At 44.0% G+C, this 17,706-nt stretch overlaps 1 protein-coding gene across 1 annotated transcript in view; it reads right to left on the bottom strand.

Annotated features, from left to right (window-relative positions):
- Positions 1–17,706, bottom strand: part of CIT (citron rho-interacting serine/threonine kinase) — an 839,833-nt gene that overhangs the window by 118,293 nt on the left and 703,834 nt on the right. The window contains exons 32-35 of the mRNA XM_053702064.1: positions 12,494–12,659; positions 9,019–9,183; positions 8,631–8,768; positions 8,301–8,481 (exon numbers count right to left, since the gene is read on the bottom strand). Coding sequence (XP_053558039.1) covers positions 8,301–8,481; positions 8,631–8,768; positions 9,019–9,183; positions 12,494–12,659 — 650 coding nt within the window. The remainder of the gene's footprint in view (positions 1–8,300; positions 8,482–8,630; positions 8,769–9,018; positions 9,184–12,493; positions 12,660–17,706) is intronic.

The raw sequence follows: 17,706 nt of genomic DNA, 5'->3' as shown, positions 1-17,706 counted from the left end.
AAGAGCTACAAACTGGTAATGCCTGTCTAGAAAGGCAAACCTTAGATACCGGTAATGATCTTTGTGAATCGGTATGTGAAGGTAAGCATCCTTTAAATCCACTGTGGTCATGTACTGACCCTTTTGGATCATGGGTAAAATTGTCCGAATAGTTTCCATTTTGAACGATGGAACTCTTAGGAATTTGTTTAGGATCTTTAAATCCAAGATTGGCCTGAAAGTTCCCTCTTTTTTGGGAACCACAAACAGATTTGAGTAAAACCCTTGTCCTTGTTCCGACCGCGGAACCGGATGGATCACTCCCATTAATAAAAGATCTTGTACGCAGCGTAGAAACGCCTCTTTCTTTATTTGGTTTGTTGACAACCTTGACAGATGAAATCTCCCTCTTGGGGGAGAGAATTTGAAGTCTAGAAGGTATCCCTGAGATATGATCTCTAACGCCCAGGGATCCTGGACATCTCTTGCCCAAGCCTGGGCGAAGAGAGAAAGTCTGCCCCCCACTAGATCCGTTCCCGGATCGGGGGCCCTCGATTCATGCTGTCTTAGGGGCAGCAGCAGGTTTCCTGGCCTGCTTTCCCTTGTTCCAGGACTGGTTAGGACTCCAGCCTTGTCTGTAGCGAGCAACAGCTCCTTCCTGTTTTGGTGCAGAGGAAGTTGATGCTGCTCCTGCTTTGAAATTACGAAAGGAACGAAAATTAGACTGTCTAGCCTTAGGTTTGGCTCTGTCTTGAGGCAGGGCATGGCCTTTACCTCCTGTAATGTCAGCGATAATTTCTTTCAACCCGGGCCCGAATAAGGTCTGCCCTTTGAAAGGTATATTAAGCAATTTAGATTTAGAAGTAACGTCAGCTGACCAGGATTTTAGCCACAGTGCTCTGCGTGCCTGAATGGCGAATCCGGAATTCATAGCCGTAAGTTTAGTTAAATGTACTACGGCATCTGAAATAAATGAGTTAGCTAACTTAAGGGCTTTAAGCTTGTGTGTAATCTCATCTAATGGAGCTGATTCAAGTGTCTCTTCCAGAGACTCAAACCAAAATGCTGCTGCAGCCGTGACAGGCGCAATGCATGCAAGAGGTTGCAATATAAAACCTTGTTGAACAAACATTTTCTTAAGGTAACCCTCTAACTTTTTATCCATTGGATCTGAAAAGGCACAGCTATCCTCCACCGGGATAGTGGTACGCTTAGCTAAAGTAGAAACTGCTCCCTCCACCTTAGGGACCGTTTGCCATAAGTCCCGTGTGGTGGCGTCTATTGGAAACATCTTTCTAAATATCGGAGGGGGTGAGAACGGCACACCGGGTCTATCCCACTCCTTAGTAACAATTTCAGTAAGTCTCTTAGGTATAGGAAAAACGTCAGTACTCGCCGGTACCGCAAAATATTTATCCAACCTACACATTTTCTCTGGTATTGCAACTGTGTTACAATCATTCAGAGCCGCTAACACCTCCCCTAGTAATACACGGAGGTTTTCCAGCTTAAATTTAAAATTTGAAATATCTGAATCCAGTTTGTTTGGATCAGAACCGTCACCCGCAGAATGAAGCTCTCCGTCCTCATGTTCTGCAAATTGTGACGCAGTGTCTGACATGGCCCTAATATTATCAGCGCACTCTGTTCTCACCCCAGAGTGATCACGCTTACCTCTTAGTTCTGGTAATTTAGCCAAAACTTCAGTCATAACAGTAGCCATATCCTGTAATGTGATTTGTAATGGCCGCCCAGATGTACTCGGCGCTACAATATCACGCACCTCCCGAGCGGGAGATGCAGGTACTGACACGTGAGGCGAGTTAGTCGGCATAACTCTCCCCTCGTTGTTTGGTGAAATATGTTCAATTTGTACAGATTGACTTTTATTTAAAGTAGCATCAATACAGTTAGTACATAAATTTCTATTGGGCTCCACTTTGGCTTTAGCACATATAGCACAGATATCTTCCTCTGAATCAGACATGTTTAACACACTAGCAAATAAACTAGCAACTTGGAAATACTTTTCAAGTAATTTACTATAATATGAAAACGTACTGTGCCTATAAGAAGCACAGAAAAAGTTATGACAGTTGAAAATTAATAAACTGAAAAGTTATAGCATCAAATCTTTGTAAAAAACACAATTTTAGCAAAGGATTGCTCCCATTAGCAAAGGATAACTAACCCTGATAGCAGAAAAAAAAATAAAAATACAGAAATAAACATTTTTTTTATCACAGTCAACTACAATCTCACAGCTCTGCTGTGAGTGATTACCTCCCTCAAAACAAGTTTTGAAGACCCCTGAGTTCTGTAGAGATGAACCGGATCATGCAGGGAAGACAATAAACTTCTGACTGAATTTTTTGATGCGTAGCAAAAGCACCAAAAAAGGCCCCTCCCCCTCACACATAACAGTGAGAGAGATCAGTAAACTGTCATAAATTAAATAAAACGACTGCCAAGTGGAAAAAAAAAATAGTGCCCAAAACATTTTTTCACCCAGTACCTCAGAAAATTAAACGATTTTACATGCCAGCAAAAAACGTTTAACATTAATAAATTGAGTGTTATTAAAAAGCCTGTTGCTAGTCCCTGCAAATTAGGCTAAAGTTTTATGCATACAGTATAATTCCAGTGAAGTGCCATTCCCCAGAATACTGAAGTGTAAAATATACATACATGACAGCCTGATACCAGTTGCTGCTACTGCATTTAAGGCTGAGTTTACATTATATCGGTATGGCAGAATTTTCTCATCAATTCCATTGTCAGAAAATAATAAGCTGCTACATACCTCTTTGCAGATTAATCTGCCCGCTGTCCCCTGATCTGAAGTTTACCTCTCCTCAGATGGCCGAGAAACAGCAATATGATCTTAACTACTCCGGCTAAAATCATAGAAAAACTCAGGTAGATTCTTCTTCAAATTCTACCAGAGAAGGAATAACACACTCCGGTGCTATTATAAAATAACAAACTTTTGATTGAAGGTATGAAACTAAGTATAATCACCACAGTCCTCTCACACATCCTATCTATTCGTTGGGTGCAAGAGAATGACTGGTAATGGCAGTTAGGGGAGGAGCTATATAGCAGCTCTGCTGGGTGAATCCTCTTGCACTTCCTGTTGGGGAGGAGTTAATATCCCATAAGTAATGGATGATCCGTGGACTGGATACACTTAACAAGAGAAAACTAATTTTCCCCTTGTGAGCAGAGCGATAATGTGCAGTAGAGTACAGTCAAAATCACTTCAGAACTGTGCCTTAGAGAAAACTAACGACACAGATCCCTACCTCATAAGACCATAGGCTATGAAGGGATGGAACGTAAACGGTGTCTTCTATTCTGGATATAACCTGAAATCTGGACTCAGAGATAATACATAAAAAAAAAAAATCACAAGGAATAAACTACAGTATAATCCTATTAAACCAGAGCCAGAAATAAAAATAAAAACTAACCCCTTCCTATCTATGAAGTTAGAAAAAACTCAGTCTCCTGCCACATGCATAAAAGTGCAAGGATTCTGTGTCGTCCCATTAATTAATTGCAGAGAGTCTTTCTTAGTTCTCCATGCCTCTGAAGTGCCAGCCTCCTAGCCCCAGAAGACAAAAGACACTTACCTGCACATTCAGCTGTCCGGCAGAAAGACAGCTCACCCAGCATGAGACCTGTGGAAACAAGAAAAGACGGAGTAAACCTACTCTGGCTTTCTATACAGGGTCAGCAACTTGTTAGGAAAACGCAGTGATAGTCCACATCACAAGTTCCTAACTGCTTTAAAGCCACCACTGCCCTACTGAAGAGACTAACGTGGAGTACGGCTACACCCAGTCTTAAGAGGAAGGTCAGAGTAAACCTACTCTGAAGAAAATTGGACTTCAATCAAGATTTTATTTGAATGCCAGACACTAAAAACTTCACCTCCTTCATGAACAGAGGCAAAGAGAATGACTGGGGGTTATGCGTAAGTGAAGTGACAAATATAGCAGCTTTACTGTGGTGCTCTTTGCCTCCTCCTGCTGGCCAGGAGTGATATTCCCACTAGTAATTGATGTTTCCGTGGACTCACCATATCTTAGGAAAGAAATTACTATTTTAAAAAGATAAGATAGTAATCTAAATCAGAGATTTAAGCTATAAAACTCACAGCAGAAAAAATAAAAATAGCACATACCTCCAACACATACTGCCCGGCAGCAAGGCAGCTCACTAGGCTTGCAAGGATTCCTTCCTAACATGGACCTGTGGACAAAGAAAAAAGACCTACATAGTCTTTACCAAAAAGGGAAGCATCCACATCCTGGGAGGCACAGAGGGGATTATAACCCCCAAGTTCCCAAAAGCTTAAAAGCCACCACTGCTCTACTGAAGAGACTGAAGTGGACTACGGCTAAACCCCAAAGAAAAACGATGCAAACTTGTTCTGCTTTAAAAGATAAAAAAACTCTTGATTGAAGAATCAGACACCTAACGTTACCCCTTCCTTGTAACTGATACAAGCAAAGAGAATGACTGCGGGTTGTGGGTAGCTGAATGAACTGCGCCCCTTGCGCTTCCCAGAATACACCACAAAAAGAGATGTAGACTGTCTGAAATCCTTTGTAGCCTGAAGATAATACTTCAAAGCACGAACCACATTCAGGTTATGAAGTAACCTCTCCTTAGAAGAAGGTGGTTTAGGACACAAGGAAGGAACAACTATTTCCTGAATAATGTTACGGTTAGACGCCACCTTGGGGAGAAACCCCAACCCAGTGCGAAGTACAGCCTTATCCGCATAAAACACCAAATAAGGAGGATCCCTTTGCAAGTTCAGATACTCTGCGTGCCGATGCAATAGCCAACAGGAAGAGAACCTTCGAGGACAAAATCTTAATGTCTAAGGAATGCATAGTTTTAAACGGAACCCTCTGCAAAACCCTAAGGACTAAGTTTGAGCTCCAAGGCGGAGCAGACTGTCTAAAGACAGGCCTGATCCTAGACAGAGCCTGAACAAAAGATTGGATGTCAAGGAGCTCAGTGAGTCTCCTATGCAACAAAACTGATAATGCCGAAATCTGTCCCCTTAAGGAACTAGCGGCAAGACCCTTCTCCAAACCCTCTTGGAGAAAGGATAGAATCCTGGATACCTTCACCTTAAGCCAAGGATATCCATGCTTCTCACACCAGGACAAGTAAGTCCTCCCCACCTTATGGTAGATGCAACGAGTGACTGGCTTCCTTGCCTGAATTAGAGAATCAATCACACTTTCAGAAAAGCCTCTCTTGGCTAAGACTAGGCTTCAATCTCCACGCAGTCAGCCTCAGAAAATCTAGATTTCGATGTTAAAAGGGGCCCTGTTCCAGCAGATCCCTACGACAGGGTAACCTCCACGGCGGAGAGGATGACATCCCCACCAGATCAGCAAACCACATCCTCCGCGGCCACGAAGGAGCAATCAGAATGGCTGAGGCCCGCTCCGGTTTGCCACTACAGGAGGAAGAAGTGGTAATGGTGGAAAAATGTAAGCTAGGCTGAATCCCCAAGGAACCACTAAGGCATCTATCAGCTCTGCCTGGGGATCCCTGGACCTCGATGCATATCAAGGTAGCTTGTAATTGAGTCTGGACGTCATGAGATCTATCTCCGGCGTACCCCATCTGAGACAAATCTCTGCAAACACCTCTGGGTGAAGCTACCGAGGTAATGTTGTCGGTGTGAAATCTGATGAAACTGACCGACCTCAGAGAAGGACATGCCTTCAGAGCATAGTAAATTACTCGTAGTTCCAGGATGTTGATCAGAAGGAGAGACTCCTCCCTGGACAACTTTCCTTGTGCCATCCTGGCACCCCAAACAGCTCCCCATCCCGTCAGACTGGCGTCCATGGTCACAATCTCCCAGGATGGGCTCAAGAAGGATGTCCCCATGGACAGTTGCCCCGGACGAATCCACCAAGAGAGGGAGTTCAGAGTCCAAGCATCCTTGGATATCAGCTGTGATAGATCTAAATCATCGACGTTCCATTGTCTCAACATGCACAATTGAAGAGGTCTGAGATGGAACCTGGCGAATGGGATGACATATATGCTTGAAACCATGAGACCTATCACCTCCATACATTGAGCCACCGATGGGCTTGTGGAGGACTGAAGGGCAAGACAGGTGGACGCAAGCTTCCTGCGTCACTGATCTGTGAGAAATATCTTCATGGACATAGAGTCTATTATTGTGCCCAGGATCTGCACACTGTTGCTGGGAACCAGGGAACTCTTTACTGAGTTGATCTTCCAACCGTTAGATTTGATCAGAAGAAGAGCCCTCGAATGATCCTCTGCGAGCCTGAGCGACGGCACCTAAACTAGGATGTCGTCCAGGTAAGGTGCCACCGCAATGCTCCTGGATCTGGCCACTGCAAGCAGCGCCCCCAGAACCTTAGTGAAGGCTCTCCGGGCCGTTGCCAGACCAAAAGAAAGGGCCACAAATTGGAAGTGTTGATCCAGAAACGCAAATCTTAGGAACCTGAAGTGGTCCCTGTGAATTGGCACATGAAGGTAATCGTCCTTCAAGTCTACATTTGTCATGAACTGTGACTCTTGAATTAGAGGCAGGATAGATCTGATAGTTTCCATTTTGAACGATGGAAAACTTTAAATTCAGAATCGGGCGGAACGTGCCCTCCTTCTTTGGAACCACAAAAAAGGTTGGAATAGTACCCTAGACCCCTTTCTGCTAGGGGTACTGGTACGATAACCCAGGTCTTGAAGACAGGTTTGACAGGAGGAATCTGCCCTCGGGCGGATGGGATCTGAACCCTATCCTGTAACCCTGGGAGACAACTTCTAGAACCCAAGGGTCCTGAACATCCTGCAACCATGCGTCTGAGAATAGAGATAATCTGCCCCCTACGTGATCGGGAAACCGGTCGGGGGCCGCCCCTTCATGCCGATTTTGTCTCGGCGAAAAGTAGATCCCTTAGGCTTAGCCTTCTTATCCTGCGGTAGGAAAGCTCCCTTGCCTCCCGTAACCGTGGATATGATCAAATACAACCCTAGACCGAATAGGATCTTCCCTTGAAAAGGCAGGGACAACAGTCTCGACTTAGAGGTCATGACCGCAGACCAAGATTTTAGCCACAGAGCTCTGCTCGCTAAAATAGAAAAACCTGAGCATTCAGGCGAATAATTTGCATATTGGCATCACAGATGAAAGAATTGGCGACCTTCAGCGCCTTAATCTTCTCCTGTATCTCGTCGACGGAGGTCTCCCCCTCGACCATTTCACACAGGGATTCACAACAATATGTCGCAGCTCCAGCGCCCGCCGCTGCTGGCTGAAAAACAAACTCTGTGTGCTGAAACATCTTTCTCAACATGTTTTCCAGCTTTTTATCCATGGGCTCCTTCAACGACGAACTATCCTCAAGGGGAATAGTGGTAAGCTTCGCGAGCGTAGAGATAGCCCCATCCACCTTAGGTATGGTTCCCCACAGCTCAAGCTGAGAGTCCGGAACGAGGAACAGTTTTTTAAAAGACGAAGAAGGGGAAAAGGACGAACCTAATCGCTCCCATTCGTTCTTAATAATATTTGCCATCTTAATGGGAACCGGGAACGTATGAGGTACTACCCTGTCCTCGTATACCTTGTCAAGCTTAGGAATCGCAGGTTCCTCCGGGATATTAGATTCCAGAACATACAGAGTAGCAAGCACCTGCTGTAGCAGAAAGTGCAAATTCTCCATCCTAAACCTATAACCAGGCTCCTCCGCATCCGGAGGTTTAGATGACACGGCCTCTGACCCAGAAGGTGCCTCCTCCGAAGAGTCGGAGTGGGCCTCGTCATCGTATAGAGCCTCTGGATCTTCCATCGGCGTAAACAAACCCTGGGCCAGGCCGCCATGATACACCCTACGCTTGCACTTAGCAGAACGTGGTAAGACATGGATCACTTTCGAAACCGTCGATTCCAGTTGGTCCGCAAAGTCTGTTTTGCTAACATGAACTGATGCTAGTGCACTCATTTTAATAGGGGTCGGGAACACCCACTCATTTTTTATTTTTAACATAAGTAGCTAATGACTATGAAAAATTTGGGTGTGCAGTGATTTTTTGTAACTTCAGTTTCTTTTTTAATTTACAGGGTTTTTTTAATTTCGTATATTTGATTGCTTAATCTGGGAAGTCATGTTCTGGGCATCCAACTCATAAATTTGTTCTATTTTTTTGCTTCGATAGCTTGTGCCACCTAGAAACAGTTTTTTTTAAAATAAAAAGATTTAGGCTACAGACACCCTTGACTGCCTAATGCATGAAATACATATTAATACCTTGGAATCTTCATCCATCCTTCCAGGCGCACAGAGCTACTCGCTTCCTTCATCTGCATTCCAGGCGAATTCATTTTCTCTCTACAAAAGGCTTCAGTAAAATGTGTAGCATATTCTGCAGGGAGGCCACATGTAGCTGGGAGGCAGGAGGAACACTTTGGGTGACACATGACCTGACATTCTTATAGAAAAACAAACAGAAATTCACATTAACAACTCTGCTCAGTAAAGTGCTAGGTGTGTGTACAAACCGAGACAGCTGCTCTTAGAAAGTACCAGTTTTTATATTTTTTTTATCCTTTATGTGACTCAAAATAAGATGGTTCTTACCTAAGCATTTTGCTCCTTGGCGTCCAAAGTGTATGGTATCCAAACACACAGAACATTTTGCTGCTCTCATAGTAAGACCAACGCTAAATCTGTGAGGAATATTATGATGCATTCTTTCTTTAAGACGCCGACTGTACTCTGAGTGGAGTAAAAACATTTATAAATCTACTTTTTTATTTTTAAGAAACAAGAAAGTATGTATATATCTACAGAAGCCTTTTCCTGCACAAAATGAAGAAAAATATCAGCACTCTAATATAATAAAATCAATATGAACAAATATTAGAAAGAAATTCAATAGTTTATATGTTAGAATATCACTTGAGAAACATTAACATCCTTTGCATGAATATTAGAAACAATGTAAATGTACACTAATTATTCTCACCCTCAGGAACAGAGGATTCTTTCCTTCTACTAGACTGAGGAGCAAGAAGGCCAACGGGATTAGGTTGGTGCTCAGGTGACCTGACTAAAGCAGACATTATAATCTGCTGTCTTGCAGTTCCAGGGGTAGATGGAAGCGGATGATCTGATACCTTCAGATGAGCAGCTTTAAAAAAAAAATAAAAAAAAAAAAATTAAATGAAATTTATGCTTACCCGATAAATTTCTTTCTTTCTTGACACGGTGAGTCCACGGATCATCATAATTACTATTGGGAATATCACTCCTGATCAGCAGGAGGAGGCAAAGAGCACCACAGCAAAGCTGTTAAATACCACTCCCCTTACCCACAACCCCCAGTCATTTGACCAAAGGGAAAGCAGAAAGGAAGTAATATAAAGGTGCAGAGGTGCCTGAGGTTTATGTAAAAAGAAACTGTCTGAAAATACAGGGCGGGCCGTGGACTCACTGTGTCAAGAAAGAAACAAATCAGGTAAGCATAAATTAAATTTTCTTTCTAATGACACGGTCAGTCCACGGATCATCATAATTACTATTGGGAATCAATACCCAAGCTAGAGGACACGGATAATAAGGGAGGGACCAGGCAGTTAGCCTAAACAGAAGGCACCACTCCTTGAAGAACCTTTCTCCCAAAAACAGCCTCCGCAGAAGCAAAAGTATCAAATTTGTAAAATTTTGAAAAAAGTGTGTAAAGATGACCAAGTGGCAGCCTTGAAGCACCATTTTTGAAAGCCCAACTAGAAGAAACAGCCCTTGTGGAATGAGCCATGATTTTCTCAGGAGGCCGCTGACCAGCAGTCTCAAGCGAATAACACTCCTCAACCAACAAGAAAGAGAAGTAGCCGTAGCTTTCTGACCTTTAGGTTTCCCAGAAAAAACAACAAATAAGGAAGAAGACTGGCAAAAATCCTTAGTCGCCTGCAAAGAATATTTAAATTCACGAACTATATCCAGATTGTGCAACAAATATTCTTTATGAGAAGGATTAGGACACAAAGAAGGAACCACCATTTCCTGATTAATATTCTTATCAGAAACAACCTTGGGAAGAAAACCTAATGCAGTACAAAGTAGACTCATATTGCAACGCAGAGAGCTCCGAAACTCTTCGAGCCGAAGAAATAGCAACCAAAAACAAAACCTTCCAGGTTAACAACTAAATATCCAAAGAATGCATAGGCTTAAACGGAGCCTGTTGAAGAACTCTGAGAACTAAATTAAGACTTCAAGGAGGAGTCGCAAACTTACACATAGGCCGAATTCTAACCAAGGCCTGACAAAAAGACTGAACATCCGGCACATCCGCCAGGCGTTTATGTAAAAAAATAGATAAAGCAGAAATTTGACCCTTCAGGGTACTACTAGCAGACAAACCTTTCTCCAGACTCTCCTTGAGAAAAGACAAAATTCTAGGAATCCTAACTCTACTCCAAGAGAAGCCCTTAGATTCACACCAATACAGATATTTACGCTTTATCTTGTAATAAATCTTTCTAGTCACAGGCTTACGCGCCTGAATCGTAGTCTCAACAACCAACTCAGAAAAGCCATGCTTAGAAAGAATCAAGCGTTCAATCTACAAGCAGTCAGCTTCAGAGAAACGAGATTTGGATGAAGGAAGGGACCCTGAAGTAGAAGGTCCTTCAGCAATGGAAGACTCCACGGTGGAGACAATGACATTTCCACCAGATCTGCATACCAGATCCTGCGAGGCCAAGCCGGCGCAATGAGAATCACTGACACCCTCTCTTGTCTGATCCGAACAATGACCCGAGGAAGAAGGGCAAACAGAGTAAACACATATGCCAGGCTGAACTTCCAGGGAACTGCCAGAGTATCTATTAGAACAGCTTGAGGATCCATTGACCTCGAACCGTACTTCAGAAGCTTGGCATTGTGACGAGATGCCATAAGATCCAATTCCGGAAGAACCCACACGAGAATCAAACTGGAAAACACTTCCGGATGAAGTTCCCACTTCCCCGGTGAAAAGACTGTCTGCTCAGAAAATCTGCTTCCCAATTGTCCACCCTTGAAATGTGAATCGCAGACAGACAGCAATTGTGAGCCTCTGCCCACTGAATAATCCTGGCTACCTCCTTCATCGCCAAGGAACTATGAATTCCCCCCTGATGATTGATGTAAGCCACGGACGTTATATTGTCTGACTGAAATCTGATAAACTGGGTTGAAGCCAATTGAGGCCAAGCTAGAAGAGCATTGAATATTGCCCTCAGTTCAAGGACATTTATAGGAAGAACCAATTCCTCCTGAGTCCACAGACCCTGAGCCTTCAGAGAACCCCAGAAAGCTCCCCAACCTAGCAGACTGGCATCCGTGGTCACAATCACCCAGGTAGGACTGCGAAAACATGTTCCCTGGGAGAGACGACCCTGAGACAACCACCACGGAAGAGAATCTCTTGCCGCCTGATCTAAAACAATCTTTGGAGACAGATCCATATAATCCCTGTTCCACTGTCTCAGCATGCATAACTGCAGAGGTCTGAGATGAAACCGGGCAAACGGAATAATGTCCATGACCGAAACCATCAGACCAATAACCTCCATACACTGAGCCACTGATGGCTGAGGAGATGACTGAAGAGCCAGACATGAATTGAACATTTTTTACTTTCTTGCCTCTGTCAAAAAGATCTTCATTTCCAGAGAGTCTATAACGGTTCCCAAAAATACCACGCTTGTAGCCGGAACCAAGGAACTTTTTCCTAAATTCACCTTCCAACCGTGGGAGCGCAGAAAAGATAACAACAACTCCGTGTGGGAATTTGCTAGTTGAAAAAATGGCGCCTGAACTAGAATGCTGTCCATATAATGAGCTACCGCAACTCCCTGCAATCTGAGAACTGCCAGCAACGCACCCAGAACCTTTGAAAACACCCTGGGAGCTGTTGCAATACCAAAGGGGAGAGCCACAAACTGAAAATGTTTGTCTAGAAAAGCAAATCTCAGAAACTTGTGATGATCCTTGTGGATGGGAATATGCAGATACGCATCCTTCAGATCTACTGTAGTCATGAATTGACCCTCTTGAACCAGAGCAAGAATTGACCGAATAGTCTCCATTTTGAAAGACGGAACTCTGAGAAACTTGTTTACACACTTGAGATCCAGGATGGGTCTGAAAGTTCCCTCCTGTTTTGGAACAATGAACAGATTGGAATAGAAACCTAGTCCCTGCTCCTGAACTGGAACAGGAACTATCCTGATACAAGCAAAGAGAATGACTTGGGGTTGTGGGTAAGGGGAGTGGTATTTAACAGCTTTGCTGTGGTGCTCTTTGCCTCCTCCTGCTGATCAGGAGTGATATTCCCAATAGTAATTATGATGATCCGTGGACTCACTGTGTCATTAGAAAGAAAAGACAATGGTTATTTTCAAGTATTTCACAAGTTAATGTTACAATAGCACATAATTAAACATCACTTCTACCTTCCTCTCTTGCAGAGCGGAGTTCAATTCTTGTCTTCTGAAGAACCTCTTCTAGTTCTGCAGTTCTGGCCTTCTCTTTATCCAGAGCTACCTTTAACTCATTGTACTGCAAAGGGATTTGTTGAGAATTCTGATTGGGGTCATCCCTACGTCTGCCAAACAAACTCTGAAAATCCAAACCAGTAAAAACAGAATTTATGTTTACCTGATAAATTTCTTTCTCCAACGGTGTGTCCGGTCCACGGCGTCATCCTTACTTGTGGGATATTCTCTTCCCCAACAGGAAATGGCAAAGAGCCCAGCAAAGCTGGTCACATGATCCCTCCTAGGCTCCGCCTACCCCAGTCATTCGACCGACGTTAAGGAGGAATATTTGCATAGGAGAAACCATATGGTACCGTGGTGACTGTAGTTAAAGAAAATAAAATATCAGACCTGATTAAAAAAAAAAACCAGGGCGGGCCGTGGACCGGACACACCGTTGGAGAAAGAAATTTATCAGGTAAACATAAATTCTGTTTTCTCCAACATAGGTGTGTCCGGTCCACGGCGTCATCCTTACTTGTGGGAACCAATACCAAAGCTTTAGGACACGGATGAAGGGAGGGAGCAAATCAGGTCACCTAAATGGAAGGCACCACGGCTTGCAAAACCTTTCTCCCAAAAATAGCCTCAGAAGAAGCAAAAGTATCAAACTTGTAAAATTTGGTAAAAGTGTGCAGTGAAGACCAAGTCGCTGCCCTACATATCTGATCAACAGAAGCCTCGTTCTTGAAGGCCCATGTGGAAGCCACAGCCCTAGTGGAATGAGCTGTGATTCTTTCGGGAGGCTGCCGTCCGGCAGTCTCGTAAGCCAATCTGATGATGCTTTTAATCCAAAAAGAGAGAGAGGTAGAAGTTGCTTTTTGACCTCTCCTTTTACCTGAATAAACAACAAACAAGGAAGATGTTTGTCTAAAATCCTTTGTAGCATCTAAATAGAATTTTAGAGCGCGAACAACATCCAAATTGTGCAACAAACGTTCCTTCTTTGAAACTGGTTTTGGACACAGAGAAGGTACGATAATCTCCTGGTTAATGTTTTTGTTAGAAACAACTTTTGGAAGAAAACCAGGTTTAGTACGTAAAACCACCTTATCTGCATGGAACACCAGATAAGGAGGAGAACACTGCAGAGCAGATAATTCTGAGACTCTTCTAGCAGAAGAAATCGCAACTAAAAACAAAACTTTCCAAGATAATAACTTAATATCAACGGAATGTAAGGGTTCAAACGGAACCCCCTGAAGAACTGAAAGAACTAAATTGAGACTCCAAGGAGGAGTCAAAGGTTTGTAAACAGGCTTGATTCTAACCAGAGCCTGAACAAAGGCTTGAACATCTGGCACAGCTGCCAGCTTTTTGTGAAGTAATACCGACAAGGCAGAAATCTGTCCCTTCAGGGAACTTGCAGATAATCCTTTTTCCAATCCTTCTTGAAGGAAGGATAGAATCCTAGGAATCTTAACCTTGTCCCAAGGGAATCCTTTAGATTCACACCAACAGATATATTTTTTCCAAATTTTGTGGTAAATCTTTCTAGTCACAGGCTTTCTGGCCTGAACAAGAGTATCGATCATAGAATCTGAGAATCCTCGCTTCGATAAAATCAAGCGTTCAATCTCCAAGCAGTCAGCTGGAGTGAAACCAGATTCGGATGTTCGAACGGACCCTGAACAAGAAGGTCTCGTCTCAAAGGTAGCTTCCAAGGTGGAGCCGATGACATATTCACCAGATCTGCATACCAAGTCCTGCGTGGCCACGCAGGAGCTATCAAGATCGCCGACGCCCTCTCCTGCTTGATCCTGGCTATCAGCCTGGGGATGAGAGGAAATGGCGGGAACACATAAGCTAGTTTGAAGGTCCAAGGTGCTACTAGTGCATCCACTAGAGCCGCCTTGGGATCCCTGGATCTGGCCCCTTAGCAAGGAACTTTGAAGTTCTGACGAGAGGCCATCAGATCCATGTCTGGAATGCCCCACAGGTGAGTGACTTGGGCAAAGATTTCCGGATGGAGTTCCCACTCCCCCGGATGCAATGTCTGACGACTCAGAAAATCCGCTTCCCAATTTTCCACTCCTGGGATGTGGATAGCAGACAGGTGGCAGGAGTGAGACTCCGCCCAAAGAATAATTTTGGTTACTTCTTCCATCGCTAGGGAACTCCTTGTTCCCCCCTGATGGTTGATGTACGCAACAGTCGTCATGTTGTCTGATTGAAACCGTATGAACCTGGTCCTCGCAAGCTGGGGCCAGGCCTGGAGCGCATTGAATATCGCTCTCAGTTCCAGAATATTTATCGGTAGAAGAGATTCTTCCCGAGACCAAAGACCCTGAGCTTTCAGGGATCCCCAGACCGCGCCCCAGCCTATCAGACTGGCGTCGGTCGTGACAATGACCCACTCTGGTCTGTGGAACATCATCCCTTGAGACAGATTGTCCAGGGACAGCCACCAACGGAGTGAGTCTCTGGTCCTCTGATTTACTTGTATCTTCGGAGACAAGTCTGTATAGTCCCCATTCCACTGACTGAGCATGCACAGTTGTAATGGTCTTAGATGAATGCGCGCAAAAGGAACTATGTCCATCGCCGCCACCATCAACCCGATCACTTCCATGCACTGAGCTATGGAAGGAAGAGGAACGGAATGAAGTATCCGACAAGAGTCCAGAAGCTTTGTTTTTCTGGCCTCTGTTAGAAAGATCCTCATTTCTAAGGAGTCTATAATTGTTCCCAAGAAGGGAACCCTTGTTGACGGGGATAGAGAACTCTTTTCCACGTTCACTTTCCAGCCGTGAGATCTGAGAAAGGCCAGGACAATGTCCGTGTGAGCCTTTGCTTGAGGAAGGGACGACGCTTGAATCAGAATGTCGTCCAGGTAAGGTACTACTGCAATGCCCCTTGGTCTTAGCACCGCTAGAAGGGACCCTAGTACCTTTGTGAAAATCCTTGGAGCCGTGGCTAATCCGAAAGGAAGCGCCACGAACTGGTAATGTTTGTCCAGGAATGCAAACCTTAGGAACCGATGATGTTCCTTGTGGATAGGAATATGTAGATACGCATCCTTTAAATCCACCGTGGTCATAAATTGACCTTCCTGGATGGAAGGAAGGATAGTTCGAATGGTTTCCATCTTGAACGATGGGACCTTGAGAAATTTGTTTAAGATCTTGAGATCTAGGATTGGTCTGAACGTTCCCTCTTTTTTGGGAACTATGAACAGATTGGAGTAGAACCCCATCCCTTGTTCTCTTAATGGAACAGGATGAATCACTCCCATTTTTAACAGGTCTTCTACACAATGTAAGAACGCCTGTCTTTTTATGTGGTCTGAAGACAACTGCGACTTGTGGAACCTCCCCCTTGGGGGAAGTCCCTTGAATTCCAGAAGATAACCCTGGGAGACTATTTCTAGCGCCCAAGGATCCAGAACATCTCTTGCCCAAGCCTGAGCGAAGAGAGAGAGTCTGCCCCCCACCAGATCCGGTCCCGGATCGGGGGCCAATATTTCATGCTGTCTTGGTAGCAGTGGCAGGTTTCTTGGCCTGCTTTCCCTTGTTCCAGCCTTGCATTGGTCTCCAAGCTGGCTTGGCCTGAGAAGTATTACCCTCTTGCTTAGAGGACGTAACACCTTGGGCTGGTCCGTTTTTACGAAAGGGACGAAAATTAGGTCTATTTTTTGCCTTGAAGGGCCGATCCTGAGGAAGGGCGTGGCCCTTACCCCCAGTGATATCAGAGATAATCTCTTTCAAGTCAGGACCAAACAGCGTTTTCCCCTTGAAAGGAATGTTTAGTAGCTTGTTCTTGGAAGACGCATCAGCCGACCAAGATTTCAACCAAAGCGCTCTGCGCGCCACAATAGCAAACCCAGAGTTCTTAGCCGCTAACTTAGCCAATTGCAAAGAGGCGTCTAGAGTGAAAGAATTAGCCAATTTGAGAGCATTGATTCTGTCCATAATCTCCTCATAAGGAGGAGAGTCACTATCGAGCACCTTAAGCAGTTCATCAAACCAGAAATATGCGGCTGTAGTGACAGGGACAATGCATGAAATGGGTTGTAGAAGGTAACCCTGCTGAACAAACATCTTTTTAAGCAAACCTTCTAATTTTTTATCCATAGGATCTTTGAAAGCACAACTATCCTCTATGGGAATAGTGGTGCGTTTGTTTAAAGTAGAAACCGCTCCCTCGACCTTGGGGACTGACTGCCATAAGTCCTTTCTGGGGTCGACCATAGGAAACAATTTTTTAAATATGGGGGGAGGGACGAAAGGAATACCGGGCCTTTCCCATTCTTTATTAACAATGTCCGCCACCCGCTTGGGTATAGGAAAAGCTTCTGGGAGCCCCGGCACCTCTAGGAACTTGTCCATTTTACATAGTTTCTCTGGGATGACTAAATTTTCACAATCATCCAGAGTGGATAATACCTCCTTAAGCAAAATGCGGAGATGTTCCAATTTAAATTTAAATGTAATCACATCAGATTCAGCCTGCTGAGAAATGTTCCCTAAATCAGTAATTTCTCCCTCAGACAAAACCTCCCTGGCCCCCTCAGATTGGGTTAGGGGCCATTCAGAGATATTAATATCAGCGTCGTCATGCTCTTCAGTAACTAAAACAGAGCAGCCACGCTAACGCTGACAAGGGTTCATTTTGGCTAAAATGTTTTTGACAGAATTATCCATTACAGCCGTTAATTGTTGCATAGTAAGGAGTATTGGCGCGCTAGATGTACTAGGGGCCTCCTGAGTGGGCAAGACTCGTGTAGACGAAGGAGGGAATGATGCAGTACCATGCTTACTCCCCTCACTTGAGGAATCATCTTGGGCATCATTGTCATTATCACATAAATCACATTTATTTAAATGAATAGGAATTCTGGCTTCCCCACATTCAGAACACAGTCTATCTGGTAGTTCAGACATGTTAAACAGGCATAAACTTGATCAGAAAGTACAAAAAACGTTTTAAAATAAAACCGTTACTGTCACTTTAAATTTTAAACTGAACACACTTTATTACTGCAATTGCGAAAAAACATGAAGGAATTGTTCAAAATTCACCAAATTTTCACCACAGCGTCTTAAAGCCTTGAAAATATTGCACACCAATTTTGGAAGCTTTAACCCTTAAAATAACGGAACCGGAGCCGTTTTAAGCTTTAAACCCCT

Source organism: Bombina bombina, chromosome 2 (assembly GCF_027579735.1).
Source record: "Bombina bombina isolate aBomBom1 chromosome 2, aBomBom1.pri, whole genome shotgun sequence".
Lineage (NCBI taxonomy): Eukaryota > Metazoa > Chordata > Amphibia > Anura > Bombinatoridae > Bombina > Bombina bombina.
Note: the sequence above shows the minus strand (reverse complement) of the source record. Positions and strands in the feature narration are given on the sequence as shown.